This window comes from Neltuma alba, unplaced genomic scaffold, assembly GCF_004799145.2.
Source record: "Neltuma alba isolate B1F8T4 unplaced genomic scaffold, ASM479914v2 tig00010388_pilon, whole genome shotgun sequence".
NCBI lineage: Eukaryota > Viridiplantae > Streptophyta > Magnoliopsida > Fabales > Fabaceae > Neltuma > Neltuma alba.
The window spans coordinates 55,979-77,710 of record NW_021635291.1 but is presented as its reverse complement, the minus strand read 5'-3'; the positions used below and the strand labels follow the sequence as shown (position 1 = coordinate 77,710).

The window sequence follows — 21,732 nt, the reverse complement described above, 5'->3', positions numbered from 1 at the left end:
ATGTTGCCTTCCCATCTTCTTCTGCCACTTCTCTTCCTTGTACCAACTCTGTTCCTATCCCTGTGCCTTAAACGACCTAAGCATGACCAGAAACAACCGCCAGGTCCACCGGCCTGGCCGGTGATCGGCAACCTCCACCAGCTGGGTACTCTCCCGCACCGATCCCTTCAGTCTCTCGCGAAGCGCTATGGACCCATCATGTCCTTGCGACTCGGACAGGTCCCTGCTGTTGTCGTCTCTTCCCCTGAAGCTGCCGAGCTTTTCCTGAAGACGCACGACGTCGTCTTTGCGAGCCGGCCAAAGACTCAAGCGTCGGAGTTCCTTTCTTATGGCTCCAAGGGGATGGCTTTCTCTGAATATGGTCCTTACTGGCGTAACATGAGGAAGCTCTGTACTTTGCAGCTTTTTAGTGCATCGAAAGTAGAGTCGTTTGCCCCCTTGAGAAGGAGGGAGTTGGGACAGCTGGTGAAGTCGATCGAGAAATGGGCGGCGGCGCGTGAGGTGGTGGATCTGACGGAGAAGGTGGAGCGACTTGTAGAAGATATAATGTATAAGATGATATTTGGAAACAACAGGGATGATAGGTATGATCTGAAGGGGCTTGTTCATGAGACGCTGAATTTGGTTGGAGCCTTCAATATTGCAGATTTCGTGCCTTTCTTGGCGCCACTTGATATCCAGGTACCATTATCAACTCAACTATGTGTGTGTGTATTTATTTATTTATTGTTCTTTTTTCCTGCTGGTTTATTCAATGTTTCAATCAGCAACGCTGCCCGTTCCTGTTGAATTTTGACCCAAGAGTGGAAAAAGTTGAACAACGAGAGATATATAGCTACTGGAATTTAAAATAATTTATGTTTTGCTAATGAATGCCTACCTTTATATAAAAATTTCATTTTGTTTTCTTCTTTGATTTTATAAATTGTTAAGTTTATTCTTTTAATTTTATAAAATGTTTAGTTGTCTGATTCTAATAATATCTAATATTAATATTAAAATTTTAAATATTAACAAAAGATTTATAAACATTGAGATGTTAAGTTTATTTTTTCACAGTGGTATTTATTTTAAAAAAATTATTAGTTAAGACTAAATGCATTAGAGTTAGAAAAATCAAAAATTATTTTATAAAATTAAAATATCGAACAAAGTTCTTGTACGTACAAGAATAAATTACCAAATGCTCATCTTAACCTCATGTTTTCTCAAGAATTGAGATGAGTCATATTTCAATTTCTTCCAAGGATATAATATATATAGGGGGGCTTGTTTCTCAAACTATCTATATTGCTTAATTATGCATGTTAAGAATAATATAATTGAAGGATAGTTCTAATATAGACACGGTAACTTAGATAAACCAATACATTTTTTTTATAACCAATAGCATATTTTTAACAATTAACTAACTACCTAATTTTTAAAATAAATATCTGCAAATTAATTATCATGCTTTTGTATTAGGGATATGAGAGTACTAATCTATTCATGCGTTACACATATATATAATGCCAAAAATACTAGTATTTCCAGTGGCATTCATTAGTACTCCTCTGGCCCAAAAATAAGATCTTCATATAGTGTATATAAGGGTCTTATACTACCTCCGGTCCTAATTATAAGACCCAGTTGACTTATTTGAGGAGATTAAGGAAGTAAGTTAAGTTGGTTATTTGTAACAAATAAGTGTTGTCATTCCTAAAATATCCTTGCTAATTAAATATATTGGCTAGAGCTATCATTATTAGAAGGATTATCTTGGAAAAAAATGCATAAATATAAGAGACAAAATGGATTGGGGTCTTATAATTAGGACCAAATAAAAAGTCAAATAGGGTCTTATAATCAGGACCGGAGGTAGTATTTAAGACTGGAGGAGTAATTGTTTTTTTATTTGGTGATAAGGTTTAATTAGTCAAAATAGGGGTGCAAATGCGCAATGCGTGGTGTGAGTCTTCATTTGAGAAACGCCAGTGCCCCATTTCTTTCTCTCTCGTTCGTCATAGCCATAATAATGAAATTGGATCTATCTCGATGCACGTTTTCGACGTGTCATCAATAAAAAATGTGAAAGAGAAGAAAAGATGTGCCTCAGCATGTGATTTGTTAATTTTGTTTGAAAAAAACAACAGAGAGAACCAGAGAGGGAAGGATATGGTGCCCTTGTAAAGCTAGGGGGACGCCAATGCAAAATCAAAACGCTGTCGTTTTAGCGACACGCACCTGGATGAACGCCACGTGCTTTCTTTCTTTATGGTTCTTTCTATAGAAGGCTTCACTTTATTAGTAAACATTCGACAAACCAACTAGATTATAGCTACAAAGTCAGAGAGCTCCAGTTTTAAGAAAGCAACCAAAAAAAAAGGGGGGGAACTATAGACAAACAATACAATTTAGGCAATAATCAATTGTTAATATTTTTTAGACTAATTGGAGTACATATCACTTTTGATTCAGGGCTTTGCAAGACGCTTGCGGAAGATTAGCAAGGAACGTGATGAGATGTTAGAAACGATTATTAGAGAGCATGAAAAGGCAACAGCAGAAGGGCAGAATAGAAGACGCAAGGACTTCGTGGACATACTACTCTCTTGCATGGATACTTACGATGATGAGCACAACTTCGTCATAGATCGAACCAACATCAAAGCGGTCCTTCTAGATACGATCGTTGGTGCAGTGGAGACTTCAGCTACTGTCATTCTGTGGGCTTTCTCGGAACTCTTAAGGAATCCAAGGGTGATGAAAAAACTCCAGCTCGAACTAGAAAACCAAGTAGGAATAAGCAAAATGGTCGAGGAAGCCGATTTGCCAAGGTTGAGTTACTTAGATATGGTGATTAAAGAGACTATGAGGCTATACCCAGTTGCACCCTTACTAGTCCCTCGTGTGTGTAGGGAAGACATCACGATCAATGGCTATGACATAAGGAAGAACTCACGAATCATAGTGAACTCGTGGACCATAGGAAGAGATCCTAAGATATGGTCTGATAACGTGCAAGAATTTTGTCCAGAGAGGTTCTTGGACGGCAATATGGACTATCGAGGATATGAGTTCCAATTCTTACCATTTGGTTCAGGTCGAAGAGGCTGCCCTGGTCTGCAATTGGGTTTAATTACTGTTAAGCTTATTTTAGCACAATTGGTTCACTGCTTTAATTGGGAACTTCCAGAAAACAAGTCTCCTCATGACTTGGATATGTCTGAGACATTTGGTCTCTCAATGCCAAGAGCCAAGCACTTGTTAGCTCTTCCATCTTATCGCGTACCAGTTAATTGATGAATGTTATTAATCTCAGTCTTTTCAGTTCAGTAGAAGTATCAGTTTGATTGGTTAGTTATGCTGAAATGGTATGAAAGTTATGTAGTGGACTTATTTTATAATGTCAGGTTTCGTTCCATTTTTCCAAATAAGTTTTCGAAATTGATCACCATTTTTTAACGGAGACTTGATGAAAGTTTTAACCTCACCAGTCTCCCAACCCTTAACGTTTTCTTTGGTCACGTGGAAAATTTTTTAAATAAATGAAAAGAGGAATCGGGGTTTTCTTTTTTTTGGGGGGGGGGGGGGTGAAATTACATTTATTTTAGTTACTGTATTAGGTAGGATAGAAATGAATTAAAAACAAAAACAAATAGAACTGGAATGTCCTGAATATTCTTGCTTAGAAAATAACATATTAAACAAAAAGTTGGGAAGAGTAATAATAGACAATTTCGACACTTCCCGTTCATTTCTACAGAGAACAGTATTTTTCATAGGTCTTACGATAGAAAAAGATTGTTGTAGGATACACTTTCCATTCTACCAAACTATTCGTTAGTCATACTCCAACTTGCTTTTCCTTTGCTTTTTTAATTTTCCCTTTCAAATCAGAGGGCTTATTTGCATTTGCTTATTTTAAATATTTTAAGTATTTTTATGTAATTTGAGATAAAGCTCACTTTACATACTTAGATCGTAATGATAAAATCACAATTAAAAATTTACTTATAAATCATTTCGAGCATAATAAAAGGGTACTGGGATGGGCTCTTTATGTTATATATAGACAGAAAACAGAACATCAAAGCTGACATTCTCAGTAACTCAGTTCTTATAGTTGGCAAGCATATTTAACTCATCACCCAGGTAGGGGAGGAGGGGAGGGTGTCGGAGGCTATGAAACTTGCAAGGATGGAGGAGAGAATTAGCTTGGACCAGCGAGCAGCAGCATCATCGCGATGTCGAAGCGAGAGCAAGAACGAAGAAAGAAGATCAGGGGCCACATGGGAATTTTCTATGTAGGAAAATCAGATCCCAATTCCCACCTATATGTGAGGGAACAGATTTTCCATTAAACGTGGAAAAATTTCCTGCCGCCAGAATTTGCTCTCCCGGAAAGTGGTGCAACCAAAGGGATACTGTTAAGGAAAATTATCCCATTCTCCGTTTCCATCAGTATATTTTCAGGCTACCAAACAGGCTCTAAGGACTATAGGATTAATTTTCCGGTAAATAAAAGTGCAATGGGACCTAAGTTATAAAACACTAGCTAGGACCTAGGGGCTTGTTTAAATTCGCTTTCCTGATTTTAAAAGTCCTTACCAGTCATTTTAAAAGCATGAAAGTCAATTTGAGCTCAAAAATTGTATGCGGAATGGCATTTGAGTTAAACGAGTCCCCCCCCCCCAAAAAAAAGTCAAAATAGACCTAAAGTCATATTTTGGAACTTTCACCTTTATAAAAGCTAAACAGATATTCAAATTGAGAGTTTTTTAATATAAAAACGTATGATTATATTAATTGACTTTATCACAATTTTAATTTACAAAATCCAGTTGGGATAGTAAAAACCGATGTTGATGAAAACAAACCTTAATTATAATTCAGTTTCGAAATATCTTGAAAATTTCCATAATCCTTAAGTCTATATTTCATTTGTTGACAACTAGGCATGACAAAATAATGAATGCTCATCATATGATAATTTACAAATTCAAATTTACATTGTAACATATTCATGGTGACAATTATATATATATTAAAAAAAATAAAGAAACATTAGGAATCAAGAAATACCTTAATTGGATGCATATAATTGGATGCATATGTTTGTTGTATTTCGATCATAATTATGTGTCATTCTACTTAGTTTTAATTTGCATCCATTTTGAATGTCAGAAAAACCAATTTCCATCCATTTTAAAATATCCAACATTAACTTTATCAACAAAAAAAAGTCCAATATTAATTTATTCTCCTATCTATGATGCAAAATAATCTGAACTTAGCTTCTACATAAATAATTTATATTACATTTTTTAAAATAAGATATTTCAACGTTAAAATTGTTAATAACCTAATTGAATATTAAAAAAATATTCAAGTCACAAACTTTAATAAAATAATTTCAAATAAACGGATTCATTCGCGCGCGCCCAATCCAATTCTCGTTATCTAGGATAACATTGTATCACAAGTGAGCATTTCACTTTAAATATATATAATTGTTATCATGAATATATAAAGAAAATTGCAATGAAATTTGGGCATTTTATAATGTAAATTTGCACTTAAATTTTTATTTGATACTTGTTATTTTTGTTATACTTAGTTATGAAAATACGTATAACTGACTAAGGAACGCTCGTTATTTCCCTATCTGAATCTACTAGCATGTAATTTAAAGTTGTATGTGCATTTAGCTGTCAAAACGTATATGTACTTGTAAACGGATTTTAAATTTTCATTAGGACTCGCTTTTTATTTCAACAGTCAGGCTTATTTTTATCAACTTTTCTCCCAACTTAATTTCCCCCCCTCATTTTAAGGAAGAAGTATGAGTTCATATCTTAAAATTTCTTAATTCTCATTGCTCTGGAATATAAATGAAAATATGAAATCCTCCCATTTTTCAAATTCATTAGATGGTCAAAATTGCCGCTAATATTCTAATCCAGCTTGAATCGCACGCGGACGCCCCTATTTTGCGTTCTTTCGGGAGAACACACCCTCAAATTTTCAGACGGTGTTGTGCCCCTTAGATTTTTATTATTAATTTTTATATAAAATGAATAAAATTTGATATAGCAAAAAATATTCCATTTTTAAATTTTACGGTTTTTTAAAATTTAGAATTCTCAAATCTTTAAAAAAGTCATAAAAAAACTAAAAACTGAATTTTGTTTATAAGATATTAAAATTTTGTTTATTTTACATAGAACTTAATAAAAAAAATATGAAAAAAGAAAACATTTAGGAAGCACCCAAAAATAAGCAGCAGAGTGGGGTGCATGACACCCAAGATCCCAAATTTTCACGTCTTCATCCACCGCCAGAGGGTGTGTTTGATTGGAAGGGAGGATGGAGGAGGAGGGAGGGAAAATGAACCCCTCCCCTTATTTGGACGAAAATTTACCTTCTGTTTAGATGAGAAGAAAAGTTGGGAGGAAAAAAATTATTATCACTCAAAAAAGAAAGAAAATGTATATATATATATATATATCAAAATAACTAAAATATCCTTATTATAATCAATTGGCAAGGAAACTAAATAATTTAGCAAAAAAATTATTTTTCATGTAAAAATAAAAAGGGAATAATTTTTTAACTTAATTAAAATAAAAGGAAATAAATAACTTATACATTATCTAATATTTTAATAAAATGATAAAAATTGAATAAAATTAAAGATTATAATAACATGAGAAATTGATATCATGAAAAATGTCACTAATAATATGATTAAAATTAATTTTGATATTTATAGAATAAAATATCTTACATCATGATCACGGAATATTATAAATAAAAAGGTGGACATGCCATTTACATCATGAGCATCATGATAAAAGGTCTATATTGTCTAAACAAAAAATGGTCAACATATCACTATACATTAGAAACATCATGACAAAAGGTATACATTTCCTAAACAAAAGAGGCCAACATGTCACCACATCATAAAAAAATCTATGAATCAAAGAAGTCCAATACCATATCCCTACTTTTTTCAGTGATTTCCAGCATCAACCATCAACCTGAGCTATGTCTGCAACCACAAATAAGGTGGAACCCCAACAAAATGAGTCTAAAATGAGTGCTGTGATTTGTGCGTGAGAGGTGTTGCAAATAGATAAGAAGTAAGCAAGTTACCAGTCTTAGAAGAATCAAGAGAGTGTGAGATTAGGGCTTAGCAACACGGCAAGGAGAATAAGAGCAGAACAATAAAATGGAGGAGATGACGATGATACCTGTAATATCCTTATTTTTATATCTAGAATTTAATTAAATTTATAAATAAATATATTTTAATATTAAGTTAATAAACATTTTTTTGGTGAAATAAGTTAATAAACATTTGGATTATTATTTAATGATGTTTTTGTGTGTGTGGGTGATATTCTAGAAAATTATACCATGGTATAGAAGTCCCACATCAACTAATCACTAGAGTGAAGAAGTTTGAAAAGCCTATATATGAGAGGTAGTAGGTGGAGCTTGGAGTGAGTAAACAATTTTCACACATATCTGAGGTAGTCTCAGAAAAGTGCTAGTTTTGAGTTTATTAATCATTGGATCGGACTAAAATTTGGTCAGTCCATTTAGGACATCCAAATCGTCAATTTCAATGATTGGATTGTCAGTTCTATCTCTGAGTGACAAGTTATTAGATACGTTTTCAACTTTTTTTTAAAAAATTTAGCAGATAGAGTCCTGAATAGTAAATTAGCATTTTAAAATTCGTTGACTGTTAGATTGAACTATAATTGGGAGGATAGTATCATGATAGATAGGAAATTAAATTCAATGATCAGATTAATGGTTTAACTTCTATAGTGAGAATAATCTAGCTCGTATTAAATCTATTTACCTAAGTCCTTTGAAGATAGAACATAAGTTATAAATTGGTGTTTTTCTATTTATGTTATGAATTTGATAATTATAATGATATAATCTAACAATTAAAGAATATTTAAGCAAGGAAAATTTAGGAATTAATTCTAAATCATATATATATGTTCTCATTCCAAACCTTAGAAAAGGTCTTTTAGGCTAGAATCCTGAGTAAAAGTTGAAGCTTTTAGAAGAAGAGTTAAAGGCTAGGATTTTGTGAGTAGCCTACTCTAATATTATTGATTTATCCATAGTCGTATAGGTAATCAAAAATACTAGGGAACAAATATGCAATACAATGATGCAGCCTAGGTATCGAATCCCTTGGTCTAATAACTCTCTGAATGCTTAATGTGAAATCAACACAATTTAAGTAAAATGAGGGATAGAAACAGATCAATATTTCATTTTAATAGGAAAAATTCTTTGTTTGAGTTATAAGTGTAGTAACAAAATGTAATAAAGAAAAGAGTGAGAAAGGCAACCAAAATATTAATGCTTCCAAGAGCTTCACTTCATCTTCATTGCATTATCTAATCTGGAGCTAAGTATCACTGAATGTGCAGATCATTCTTAATCAAACAGAACTTCCATTTGAATGACTCAATTAATCAAACCACAATGTTCAAATCACTGAATTGAAACAAGAATCTGAGTAATTTCTAACTCAAGAATGAATTACCAATTTATCCACAGAATTTAGTTACACAATATTCATTCCAATGTCTGAACAGAGTACAACTAAACTCTATTCTAATGACTCTGCAACTAGCACAGCAATTAAAGATGATAGATGAATATAAACTCCCCCTATAATCCAGTAGCTCAGACTTAGTTTTGCTCTCAGAAGAATCTACAAAATTTAGCCACGCATGATGGAAACTCTCCCTTCTTCAACAGTTGAATACAGTTCTGCCATGGGAGATGTCAGGTTTGGTAATTCCCACCAAAGAAGGAGCAGACAAGTTGGGAGCACAAAAATCAAACTGAACTAGCAAACTCAAGCTCGAACGGAAAAGACTTTCGGGAGAATATACTAGCAGCCCCCCACCAATAGAGCATCTAGTGAATCAGGACTTTTTATTTTTCCGTCAGTCAAACTCCCTCTTTGTCCTCTCCCCTTTTCAGTTATGAATTTCTGAGTGCCAATTGTTACAACCGATTTCCATTAGCTCTTAGCTGGACTAAAAGAGTTTTTGAACCAAATTTCAGTTTCCCACTTCTAGAAATGGATATTCCGGAATCTGAATTTGCATTTTCAGTGGAATCCCTTTTCCATTAGTGATGGAATCTGGTTTCCATTAGCGATGGAATTGTTTTGCTCTAGACTGTTCTTTCCTTCCTAACAGGAAATGTGTAATATCCCAAATTTTATGGATTTAAGTAAGGCATGAGGAAGGAGAAAATTTTTAAAGAAATTTTTGAGATTAAGACACTTAAAATATGATCTAAATAATTATAAAGTTAATTTCAGGAATTTAGGACCTATTTTCTTGGAAAATGCAAGGAAAATAGTTAGAGGATAATTTTTGAGCTGAGCTTTCTAGGATAATTATTTTATGGACTAAAGAAGCTAATGGAAGGAGAAAATTCATATAGATATCCAGGTGTGATTTCTGGAGTTATTTGATTATTCCAAAAAAAAAATGTAGAGAAGGACCAAATTGAAAGAAAAATGAGGACCAAAGGGCAAAATGGACATTTCACATCCCTCATCCATCTAATACGCCCTAACACCTCCTCCCTTCTCATTTTGCTTTGCCATTCGAAGGGAAAACAGAGAGAAAGAGTTGAGAGACTTCGAGAGAGAGCAAGAAGAGCAAAGGCAATAAGAGGAGGGAATAGATTTGTATCAAGGTGGAAATCAAGCAAGGTGAGTCTCTTGAATCTTCTTCCATCTTTGTTTTCGGTTATTTAGTCATGTGTTGCAAGGTGGTGATGAAGATGAAATCTGGTTTTGAGGGAGAAAATAAAGAGGGTGAGAGCCAAGCTATAAAAATTGCACTTACTAGTTAGGATGAAGCTTGTTGATTGCTCTGGTTATAGTTTCTGAAACAGGGGTTTGAGGATTTATGGAAATGACTTCTGGTTTGGGTAATAGATGATTAACGAGACTAAATATAACTAATTATTTTCTGGTTGTATGATTATAATATGTTGATTTTATATGCTCTATGTAGTTATTGAGGGCAGGGGGTGTGCTTTGAATAAGAAAAATTTCAGACTTCACGATGGAAGGACGCTGTTCGATTTTGCTGGTCGAGAAGCATTTGAATGCTAAACGCATGAGCTGTAAATATATATATATATATAGATATATAGAACAAAGCCTTTTGAGACCGGAGCATTAGGAGAAGGAATTGGGCTGATTCTATTTTTACATCTCCATTCTTTTAAGCTGATAGTCTGGGTTCAATATTGTATGATTATAAATATTAAACACTATTATAGGACATTTTGGAGGGAAGGCCGTGAGGTTTAATGGAGGGGGGGGGGAAAGAAAAGAAGGGAGATGTAAAAGATATATATGTGTGTGTGTGCGCGCGCGCGCTTGGGAGTGTCCGTGTCAAATCTGGAAAAATTTTTCTAGATTTGCTTAAGAATGTGGCGTGAAATATAGGAAGGGAAGAGGGATGATTAAACCTCAGTGTAGACATATTAAAGTATTTTTGGAAGCATGGGATGCTGTCCAAAATTGTTTAAAGTGTAAAGATAGATATTGAAATCTGAAAGAAAGTTTATAGATTAGCAAGGTTGCTAAATTATTTTTGGAGACTAGGAATAAATGATCTATATATGATCTATATATATAAATATTAATCTGTCCTTACCTATATAATTTATAGGTTTAGATATTTGTTCAAGTCCATTAAGAAGGGAGCCAAGGAAGAAGCAAGGGGAAGTTAGTACAGAAGAAAAAGCAAAAGGTAGTAACTCTTTTCCTTTAATGTGATTGTGCATTGATTGCCACATGCTTGGATGTGCCTTTATGCTGATTGTGTATGAGAACATGTAAGTTGCCTTTGCATAATAATATTTGTCATGATAATAAGTGCTGGTTTCCATTTATTTTGGAATGTGGGCGCGATAGATAGCGATTAGCTATATGGGTGTATGGTGTATATGCGTCCTTGATTATATTTGGATGCAAGGTGTTGTTTTCTTTGGCTTGTGTAGCATGTTGTTTGTGATCTTGTATGATTACGTGAGGGAAATTTGTTACTACTGAGATTATCTAGAATCTCACCCCTTCTTCCATGTAATACAGCAAGAGCAAGTACTCCTAAGGGCAAGGGAGTAGTGATCAGTGTGGAGTTTGAAGGTGCAGGAAGCGGACGATCTTTTGTATATATATATTTTGCTTAAAATGCATCTTATTTTGAAGTGAAAATATATTGTGTATCTATTTTGGTATGTAAATATTCCTCCATAAGGAGATGGTTAAGGGCAAATAAACCATGGTAACTACTATTGAAGGAAATGATCAATATTTTGATATATAGTTATTATTTCGTCTAAAATTATGTGTATCTGTATATGTAACTCGTTATACGAGCCTATGGCCAGAATATTGAATGTTAGATCCTACTGGCTATAATTGATTTGATATGGGATCCAAAAAGGTTGGATGGAAAAAGAATGGGTTCGATGGTTGAATACGAATTATGGGTCTTGGACGGTTTTTACTATTTTTGTAAAAGGGTTAAATTGAGTACTCGAATCACTAAACAGGTTACTTGAAAGTGAATTTTAAAAGGTTTAAAACTTTTCAGAAAATCCTATTCCTTGAACAGGATCAGACTTTGTATTTGGGGAAAAAAATTTGTCTTCCCAAGGATTGAAACCTGGCTTTTAATGATTCAAGATTAAATAGAACAACTATATTGGTGTATAAAGGATAGTCGTGACAAAATGCATTTCTACTACTTCATAATTCCAATTCTGCCCATGTATCCAGAATAATAACCTAGAAGTAATATCCAACTGTGGAATTTCATAAGAAAAATTATTTGAAATATCTTAAGTGCATCAACATTTTATTCATTTATTAATGAAATTAATGCTCGATCTATTTCTTAAAATAGCCCAAAATATACATTCTAAGCACATGTAATATATGGTTTATGAAATTCCCCCACACTTAAGTTTTGGCACTCCTGGGACAAAATGATAGAATAAAGCTCAGTCTCAAGCACATTATTAATGAAGAATGCTAAATCGTGCTCAAAAATGAAATACTTGTTCATCAACCATTCCCTTCAAATGCCATCAGTCCAAAACAGTCACATGTTAAAACATCAATCACAATCATGCAATTCATCTAAGGGAAGCAAATAGATGATAAGGTCTCTCTCAAGGTAAAAGTGTTTCCCTCACTCTCATAGATCAAGATTATCTCTCTCAAGACTATCTAGTTTAGGCTTCACCATAGGCTTGTAACCATCCTACATCGCCACCACTTATATGCTACAAGGTCTTATGAATCAAAGGGTCTTTGAAAAGGTTATAATATCGGAAAGCCAAATGATGAAATGGAAGTGAATGTTAATGATCAATGAACACATGCTTATGCATTTACCTAATCAAATGCACCTTTTCTATTAAAACTTATAGCTACCACACATACACAAGTTTGAATATGAATAAATTCCACCACCCTTGCCACTTGTTAAACTTCTTCTACTGCTTATGTTCTTCTTCTTTTTTTTTTCTATAGGAAATTCTTTTCTCCATGCCTTATTTTGTTTTTTTAATAATAGGTTTTTTCTTTTCTTTTTCTTTTTTTTTTCAATTGCCCTTTTTAGTGTTTTTTCCTCCAGTTTCCCCCCATAATATATCAATCAGCACATAAATGGCAAAAGAGAAGGAATTCTATCAATGAATCAGCAATGACTAAAGGTAATATCAATGAGTTTCCAATTAGCAAAAGCTATATCAGCACTGAACATCTCTCCAATCAAGCATTTCTGCAACAACGTTTTCTGTCTAGCACGTGCAATGTTCATCAATCATGATGGAATTTAAAAGAATAGTGAAGGGCTCAAGGGGTTAAGTAATGGATAAGTGTAAATGGGCTGTTGTTTGGTCAAAAGGGATTTGAATGGCATGCCCTTCTCATATTCACAATTCCAAGTGCTAACGTGGTCTTGAATTAAGAAATGAGACAAGTTCCAGGAAGTTACCAAGCTAGATGGCATCACATACAATTTAAGAATGAATTAAGGCCCAAAATCCTTCCAACTGGTTTACTCATCCTCATTCACTCACCATGAACAAATTGCATGAGGATTGAACTTAATGCATGAGAAAATCTATTTATGATGCACATTTTCTAGAAATAAATTGATTAAACAAGAAATTCAAACCTAAACAAGCTTTAACAGTATTCAAAACAATGTGTTCAAGGTTCAATTAAATTCCATGACAGCAATGAAAACAATCAGAATATTTCACACTCCCCCCACACTTGAGACAAACATTGTCCTCCGTGTAAAAGAAATGATAGAATAGGGAAAACCAAATTTGCATAGTGAATAGGAGCAAGAGAAATGAGCCAAGCCTAAGCCATATCAACAAACTTTTACTACTAGACCAGTCCCCTCACCCACACTTATGTTAAGCAGTCAATCCCATACATAATATCTTTCAAGTAAATCAAGAAATTAAAGGAACAAAAGGGACAACCGTAGAATCAAAATCTCCTTAGGCTCTTAAAGCAGAAATTCTCATCCTGGATAAGAATCATGAATTTCAGCAATGTGACTTGATCTTTCTCACTATCCTTCTTTGGTGGTGGTTAAGGATCAATTGAGAGAGGCTCCAAGATATATGAGGTGCATTGTTTTTGTGGAAAGCCTTCCAATTAAACTCCTACAAGGAAGAACTATGAGAAGCATCAATAGTATCAATAAAAATCATGCAATTTAATTGATCATGCTTATGTGAAATTAAATCTGGTGCTAAATAATAAGAGAACACCTCATGAGTAGAATCATGGATAAGCCTAGAATTACTACTCATATTAGGAGGACTGTCAACACTAAACTCAAAGAGATCATATTCAATACCACAACCATTTAATGTCAGGTGTTAGGTCACATGAAAGTATGGAATAGAAAGACCCTTGATCATGGTTATTATCATGTGGCAAGAATGTGAAACACTCAAGACTAGCTCTAGTATGCCTAAGCAGATCAATGTCTTTTCTATGTAAGGAATTTTCACTTCTATGTGCAGATTCACTAGGTAACTTATCAATAAATGAAATATCATAGTCATGCAAACACTCATTATTATCATGACATGTAAAAGAAGGATTAATGCTAATATAGTCAATAAAATGGCCCTTAGGTTCATGAGTTTCAGATCTGGGTGTTTCTTCTTTGATAAGGCAGAATGCTTGGGAATCCTCAGATTGCACAAGTAAGGACTTTGTTTGCAATTTCCCATCATTTTCAGCTTGTTGGACAGTCTCGTTTTCTTCATATAGTCCTGCAAAATCATCAAACAAGCCTTTCCTAAGATCGTCATGACTAGAAAAAGAAGAAATAAGATCACTACAAGAATTAGAAAAGTAAAAATAAAATGCATATGGGGTGGAAAGGAGGCCAAATTAACTCTAGAATAGATCCTAAGGGGACAATCATTGCAAACATGCATTCTACAATAGCAATGCACACAAAGTATGGAGTCAATTGAGTTCACACTCTATTCAGCAAAAGTTGGGCTAGCAGAATAAGAATCAGACTCATTGTTGTTCCAGCACAAATCCATAAGATATATTTCAATTTAAAACTCAAAATTAGAGAGCAGGACTATGCAAAGACACCCAACAATGCAGCAAGTGAGTGCATTCAGTAATGCAAAGTTAGAAAACAATGAATTTAGGAAAAGGCTTAGTTCAACAAACAATCAATCTATGAATCACATCTGAACCAATGTGAGAATGGCGCAAGGCAATGAATTTTGCATTAGAAAAATGCAATTCAAGAGTTAAAGTTAATTGCCAAATTCAGTTAATCCTTTTATGTGAGCTTTAAACTCACGAGAGAAACAAATTTTTTATTGAATTTCAGGAGATTCTAGATTAAGCAAGTTGCTACAGCAAGGCTTGGTTAATTCACAGCAGACAAAATTAACTCAAATTCTTGACAACTTGATCAATAAAGGTGACAAGTGTGAGTCTATTCACTCTTGAAATACCAGACAGCCAAGGATGAAGAACCCAATTCAGAACCAAGTTGCTACAGCAGAATCCATAAGTAAAATCTTAACTACTTGTTTATCACAAAACTTGCCAATTTGATTACCAGCATATGACTAAACAGTGGTAAGCACTTAACAAATCCTAGTTCACAAATCAGATTTCAAAAGAATTGTGCTACTAACCAGATTTGCTCCATGGCGTACAAAATTACCATTGGCAGTTCATATAAGTGTCTAATAGTAGCAAAACCTCTTGACTTTTTAACAAAAACCAGTCTCTCACAAAGGGCAGACTTTCAGCAAATTTTTCCTCCCCTAAATCCTGCAGAATATGAATCAGGATTTGCGAAAACTCGGGTTAGGTGTGCAAAACATATGAATCAGATTGTAAATAAATGCTTGGTGACAAAATATTGCATGAAAATTTCACAATAAGCTAAATCAACAGCCACTATTTCACTTAAATCCCAGAGGCAAAAAGCAATAAGGAGCCACTGTAACAATTTTTTTAAAAAAAAAAATTTCTAAAGCTGAGAAAGAATCAGAAAAATATTTATTTTCTATTCCAAATTTTTTTTTCACAGAATAATGAAAATAGCCACTGTTCAAGAGACAAAAATGGATGTACCAAAATACTCAACTCAAATTCTAGCCAATAAAGTAAGAATTATGCTCAAACTAGTGACTTCACGATGCACACAGAAAGCAAAATCACAGAACTTAGAAACTACTACCTCCCACACAGGTTGACAAGTGCAACAGCAAGAATTTTATTGAGTTTCAACAAACCAAACTCGGCTAAACTCTTGAAAACCTTACTATTTAAAATCTGGAATTCCAACAATGCAAGATCACTTAACTCAGAACTCAATTAACTCAAATGATTCCAACTTTAGGTTGTAACCATATAGACTTAATAAATTTCAGATGAAACAGAAAAAAAATTTTAAAGGAAAAAAAAATCAGAAATCATCATCACAAACACCAGACTTTTAAAGCAGTAATATGTCTACCCATATCAACTAGCAACTAGAGCAAATGAGTTCACAGTGACATTTAACAGTCCAAATTAAGGTTCTAGCCACAAATTAATACTGGTTTCTAGCAGTGGGTTCAAAGTAACAATGGCAATAGTCAATTCAGATAAAAGTTCAAATGCTTAACCAAAAATCAGAATCAAGATGTTCACTCCCAATTTGAACGCACTAATAGGAATGAGCTAGATGTAGAACAATAATATGAAAACTAGAAAATCATGGGAACCAAATTTTTTTCCTCAGTTTTATTATTTTCTTTTTACTTTTCTACAACAAAGTGGTTTGCTAAGGAACCTCAACAGGCAAGGCTCCCTAGCAACGGAACTACTTGAAAAACTGTGTCGTAGGGGCTCTTCAAAGAAACTAAAATTAAGCTAAAATGTAGAACAGTAGCCTAACCTAGGTTGATTCACAAAGGAGCCTTTTTATGTCTTAATTCCCAACAAATCCACTTTTATCAAATTAACAAATTAAAGATGCAAGTAATTGAACATTTATTTGTTTTATTTCTGGTTTTGCAAATGCAAAATATAAATGTTTATATGTTCTGGTTTATCTAAGTGAGATAGTGCAAAGTGAATGAGTGATAGAATATCAAATATGGATTATTGTTCTTCTAGAAATATGCTCTGCCTTCCTAGTCCAGTTATGGATACAGGAGTTCAACAATCGAATCAAGACTTGGCCAACAACTTATTGACTTCCTCACTATCAAGACTACAACTCGTATGAACCAACAACAAGGCTAGAATCATATGGCTTAGGAAAAATAAAATGATAAGTCAATCCTCCTGTGACAATCACAACTATGCATTGCCTTCAAAATCTATTGAATTGATTATGAGAGCTGAGACAACTCGTTCAGAATCCACAATGTAATACAACTAAGAAATCAAAAGGAACAATCTCAACTCAATCTTGCAAATGAAATATCATTCTACCAATCCTAAACAGATTCAACGACTCTAGTAAAAATGTAAATCAAAATCAAATCCTGAACTACAACTTGAAATGAACAACTTGCTCAATCAAGCTATAGATTCAGACTAAAGCTAAGAATCTAAAAGAAACTCCCTTTAGTAAAATTAGAGACTCAGGCTCCACTTCACTTCTAGGAAGAACACGGATGCTTAGCTGCCATGCTTCCGCTCTGTACCGCATTGTCAAGGACTACGATGGCCATGGCAAAGGTGATACAGATCGGATGGAAGAGAATGACAGAGGGTAGGAGGCAAAGCAGCAAAGTGGATGGAGGCAGGGAGAGAGAGATTGTTACGAGATGGAGAGTGACAGAGGGAGCTAGAAGAATAGGAGTGAGATGATGTGGATTCTGAAGGGTGGAGAGGTGGCAGAGACTTCCAGGTGTGGTTATGTGAGTATGGAGGGTGGATATGAGATAAATGGGAACCGAGATCCAGATCAGATGATAGGAGCAAGATGAAATCATGATTCTCACTCTCTGACAAACTGAACGAGGAGTGAATATGATGATGGAATCTCCATTGAGATGAAGACTTGAGCAAAACACATAGTTTCATCTGGTCCTTCTTTGTCATTTTCATGCAATCCTCATATGCTATTCTTTTGGTCCTTGGTTGTAATTTCTAGAATATGGAAATTTCCTTAAATGCCCTACACAAATAAACCACAAATCATTATAATGCCATGTAGCTAGGGGAAATACTTTTGGAAAATCATAAAAGAGCAATTAAATCAACCCATTTATCAATTAATTCACATAATTACTCTCTTTACAAATTATATCTAAAAACATTCAATTTATGCATAATAATGCTGATAAAAACACCAAAAACAATATCAAAAACTATAGTAAAATAGGAGTTTATCAACTATAGAGATAACATTTTAATTTGGTTTGTAGATATAAACCCTATTGTATCGTTTTCGAGGTTGGACTTTGGTTGTATTTGGCTGTTAGCTAGGAGACCAGATAATCTATCTATTGCATGCTCTAGTATGAAGTTGGTGAGTGGTTTTATAACTAATTTTTATAGAAGTATATTATGTTTTTTATGAACTGTCTTGTGGGATGCTATTTTGAAAAAGATTAAAATCGTTTGTAGTGTTAGAAATTAATGATTATGACTATGAGGAGTTATCCTAGAATTCAATTGATTATGCATATAAATGTGTTATTTTGACCCTGTGCATCTGGTTTGGGTGGGGGAAGGAGATGATTAGAGTTATTGAGATTTATATACTTGTCACGTGGTGTTGGTCTCCATACGAAGCTTTATGGTTAGTCAATATTATTGTCCCACTAGTTCTTCGAGGGGGGACCTATGGTCCACCGAGTGCTCTGTGGTCTTTGGCTGGTCCATATCAATCGTGTGGTAAGCTTGTCAGAGTTTTCAATTAAATGGAAAGAACTTAGCCTATAGGTTCAGTTGATGGAAATAAAAAGGATATAAGAATGGATTTGGGTTCAAGAATTGCATATGACATGGGATCTTTGTTGATGTTTGTATCTTTTAAATATATGAAAAGTATGTTATCTCTTTTGAAATTATCAACTGCATGAGATTAGTGGAAATATTTGTCTTATATGGTTATTATGAGTTTTAAATGTTAAATAAATATTTATCAACTATTATTAGCTTTGCGTATCCCACTTAACACCTTGCTAGCCCATGCTAGGGTGTGTGATAGGTAGGGATTTAATTACTGAGATGTTGTCTCACTCCTATTGTTTTACTATTTTCAAGAAACAATACGTTAGCAAGACCTTCCCGAAGACTCCTGAGCCTCAATAGTTGTAGCTGATAGTGTAGAGTTTCTGGACCTTATTTTATGCAATCTTTTCGTATATTGTCACGTATCAAGACTGTATTCATTTGAGACTTGTTTTACCTTCTCATATTTTTATGTCATTTGTCTTAATAAACGTATTATACATTCTATCTTTGATTTATTTTGTTTGGACACTAGATTAGAGTGCTAATAGTGGGTCTGAGGCCTTTAGGTTGCATGTGATTGAATTATTGTGATCCACGATGTGATAATGGCAATTTGCACAAGTTTAGTTGTTGTTAGTAGTGACTAAAATAGTCAAATCTGAATTGCTATTATAATTTATCATATAGGGGCATTTTGTTTTATAACCATGTTAGCTATGACTAATTTCTCCTAACAATGTTTGTGTGTGAACATGTTATATGATAATGTATGTTGATTACAGATATAGGTTATTTCTTTTTCTAACCATGATAGCCCTAACAAAGGACGAATGCCTTTCTATCATGGTTAGCCCCTCATTGATGTGATTGCTTCTAAATAGCCATGAGAGGGTATGTTTACTAGTTTTATTCCTTTCTATCATGGTTAGGTCTAGTTAGTAAGTGGCGATGTTACAAAACCTGAAGAAGATGCGGCTAACTGGACGAACTGTGACCATTGGACCAATGACGATGAGAGCATTTGGCGCGAGAAAGGCTGAGGACTGATGGGAGCTTGGCAGGAGAGGGCAATGAGGGGAATGAATTTTTTTTTTGGGTGAAAATCTCTTCATTTATGGAGAGAAATTTTGAGAGGAAAATAAGATATGGAACCCACTCTATTTTCCCCCCACTTTTCCTTTCTCTCTTATTTTCTTTCCCATCCAATTCGAGAAAAACTCCATTCCTCTCCCATTTTTCACTTCACTTTTCATTTCTCTCCCATTTTCTCTCAGTCCAAGCAGAGCATTAGAATGAAAGGGAAGTCAAAATTTTCCCTCCCCTCCCCTCATTTATTCTCGTTTTGGTTTACTCCCAATTGGAGGTTTTTTTTTTTTTAAGGGGAGCCAACTTTTTTTCTGACCAATTTATTCTTATATATTTGTGATTTCCCAACTTGGTTTGGGGTGTACTCCTACCTTTCTTCTTCTTTCTTGTCTTCCTGAGCACCACCGCCAACGAAAATGATGAGGAGGCTGGGAGTCTCTTTGTTGGCTTGGCATAAGTCACCGGCGGCAAGTTGATTATGGAGTTGGACGAGAAGGTGCTAGGAGAGAGAGAAGGGGATAGTGGTGGCGGTGGAAGAAGAGGAGGAAAGAGATGAATTAGGGGCTATTTTTGTCCTTATATTATCGTCACTTCTCCCTCTTGTCACTGTCGCAGCCATTCATTATCTTCTTCCACTACTAATATTTCCATGTATCTTTGGGGTTTTATTTTTTTTTCAAATGCATTATTTTATTTATTAGATTTATATTAAAATGTGAATTAATTTATATAATATATAAATAAAAATATAAACTAATATGTAGGGATGAAATAATAAATTGCTTATTACTATCCCTCAATTCCCTCTCGTAAACTAAAAGGGTATTTGGATAAAACCAAACCATGGTTTGGAAAATAGGTTTTGGAAAATAGATTTTTGAGAGAATGGATCTTGTGGAGAATAGATTTTATGAAAGGGTGATTCTGATAAAGTGAGAGTGTTTGGATAGTCATTATTAGAAATACTTTTTATATGTGCAAATTACTAAAAAAGGCATAAGTTAATATGATAATAACATAAAAGATAGATTTTATAATATATTTTAATTTGAAGGAATAAAATTGTTAATAATATATTTTTTACTAACATAATTAATAATATATAAGATAATGTAATCAATAAATAATTAATATGTGTATATATATTCATAAATTATGAGATTAAATATGTTTATAGACAAATGATTATTTTTTTCTAACAGAAAAATATTAATTTGCTTTAAAGATTTTAAATATAAAATGAATAATTGAGGGGTATATCCGTCTGGTCAAAAAAATTCACATATCCATTAGAATGGGTTGGAATACACTCTGATACTCTCTAATTTTTGAGCCAAAAAGCAAATCAATTTTGCTTCTTCCCAAACCATAGTTTTGACTCCAAACCATGGTTTGTGCTTTTTTCTTTTTGTTTGACAATTTTTTTACCCAAAGCATGCCAAATAAACCCTAAATAAGAGATCATTAAATATCTATCTCTTTCTCTCCTTTTAATCAAACTAAATAAAATAACATTAAAATCTTTCCCATTCTCTCACGCCCTACCCTTCCTTCGTTTCCCTAGCCTCTAGTATGCCTCTCCTCAAACCAAATGCGCCTTAACCAAGCAAAGGACCCTTTAATAATAGGGACCACATTCCGTGCTCAGACCAGCGTGGGGCCTTAGTTTTTTTCTTTTGCTTTTTTTTCCCTCTCTCCTTGTTTATCACAAAAAAAAAATGTATTATTTTTTTATTCTTAATATAAGAGTTTATTTACCTTTTATTTTAATTCTAAATATAAGATCCTAATCCATTTTATCTATCATATTTATTTATTTTTTTAAAATAATCATTGTAATAATACTAGTTTTAGCCAATAGATTTGATTAGTAAGAATATTTTAGAAAAAAAAACACATATTTGCTACAAATAAGTAACTTAATTAGTTTTTTTAATCTTCTCAAATTAGTTAACTAACTCTTATATTAAAGAGCTGAGGTAGTATATATTAAAATTATTTTTGGATTAAGTTTCATCCAATACTCTAAAATATTTTTTCATGCGTATTTAGTAAAAATACTGATGTATCTAAAAATATTTTAAAGTATTGGATGAATCACA

The 21,732-nt window shown here is 33.7% G+C and overlaps 1 protein-coding gene and 1 long non-coding RNA gene across 2 annotated transcripts; both read left to right on the top strand.

Moving 5' to 3' along the window:
* LOC114756334 (cytochrome P450 CYP736A12-like) lies at positions 1 to 3,416 on the top strand. Its single transcript, XM_028945276.1, has 2 exons — positions 1 to 681; positions 2,461 to 3,416. The coding sequence occupies exons 1-2, from the start codon at positions 1 to 3 to the stop codon at positions 3,283 to 3,285; spliced, it is 1,506 nt and encodes a 501-aa protein (XP_028801109.1). The 3' UTR covers positions 3,286 to 3,416.
* A 6,312-nt stretch (positions 3,417 to 9,728) lies between these two features.
* LOC114756350 (uncharacterized) lies at positions 9,729 to 11,186 on the top strand. Its single transcript, XR_003741436.1, has 3 exons — positions 9,729 to 9,757; positions 10,731 to 10,811; positions 11,153 to 11,186. It is a non-coding gene; the product is annotated as an uncharacterized LOC114756350 (long non-coding RNA).
* The last annotated feature ends 10,546 nt before the right edge of the window (positions 11,187 to 21,732 follow it).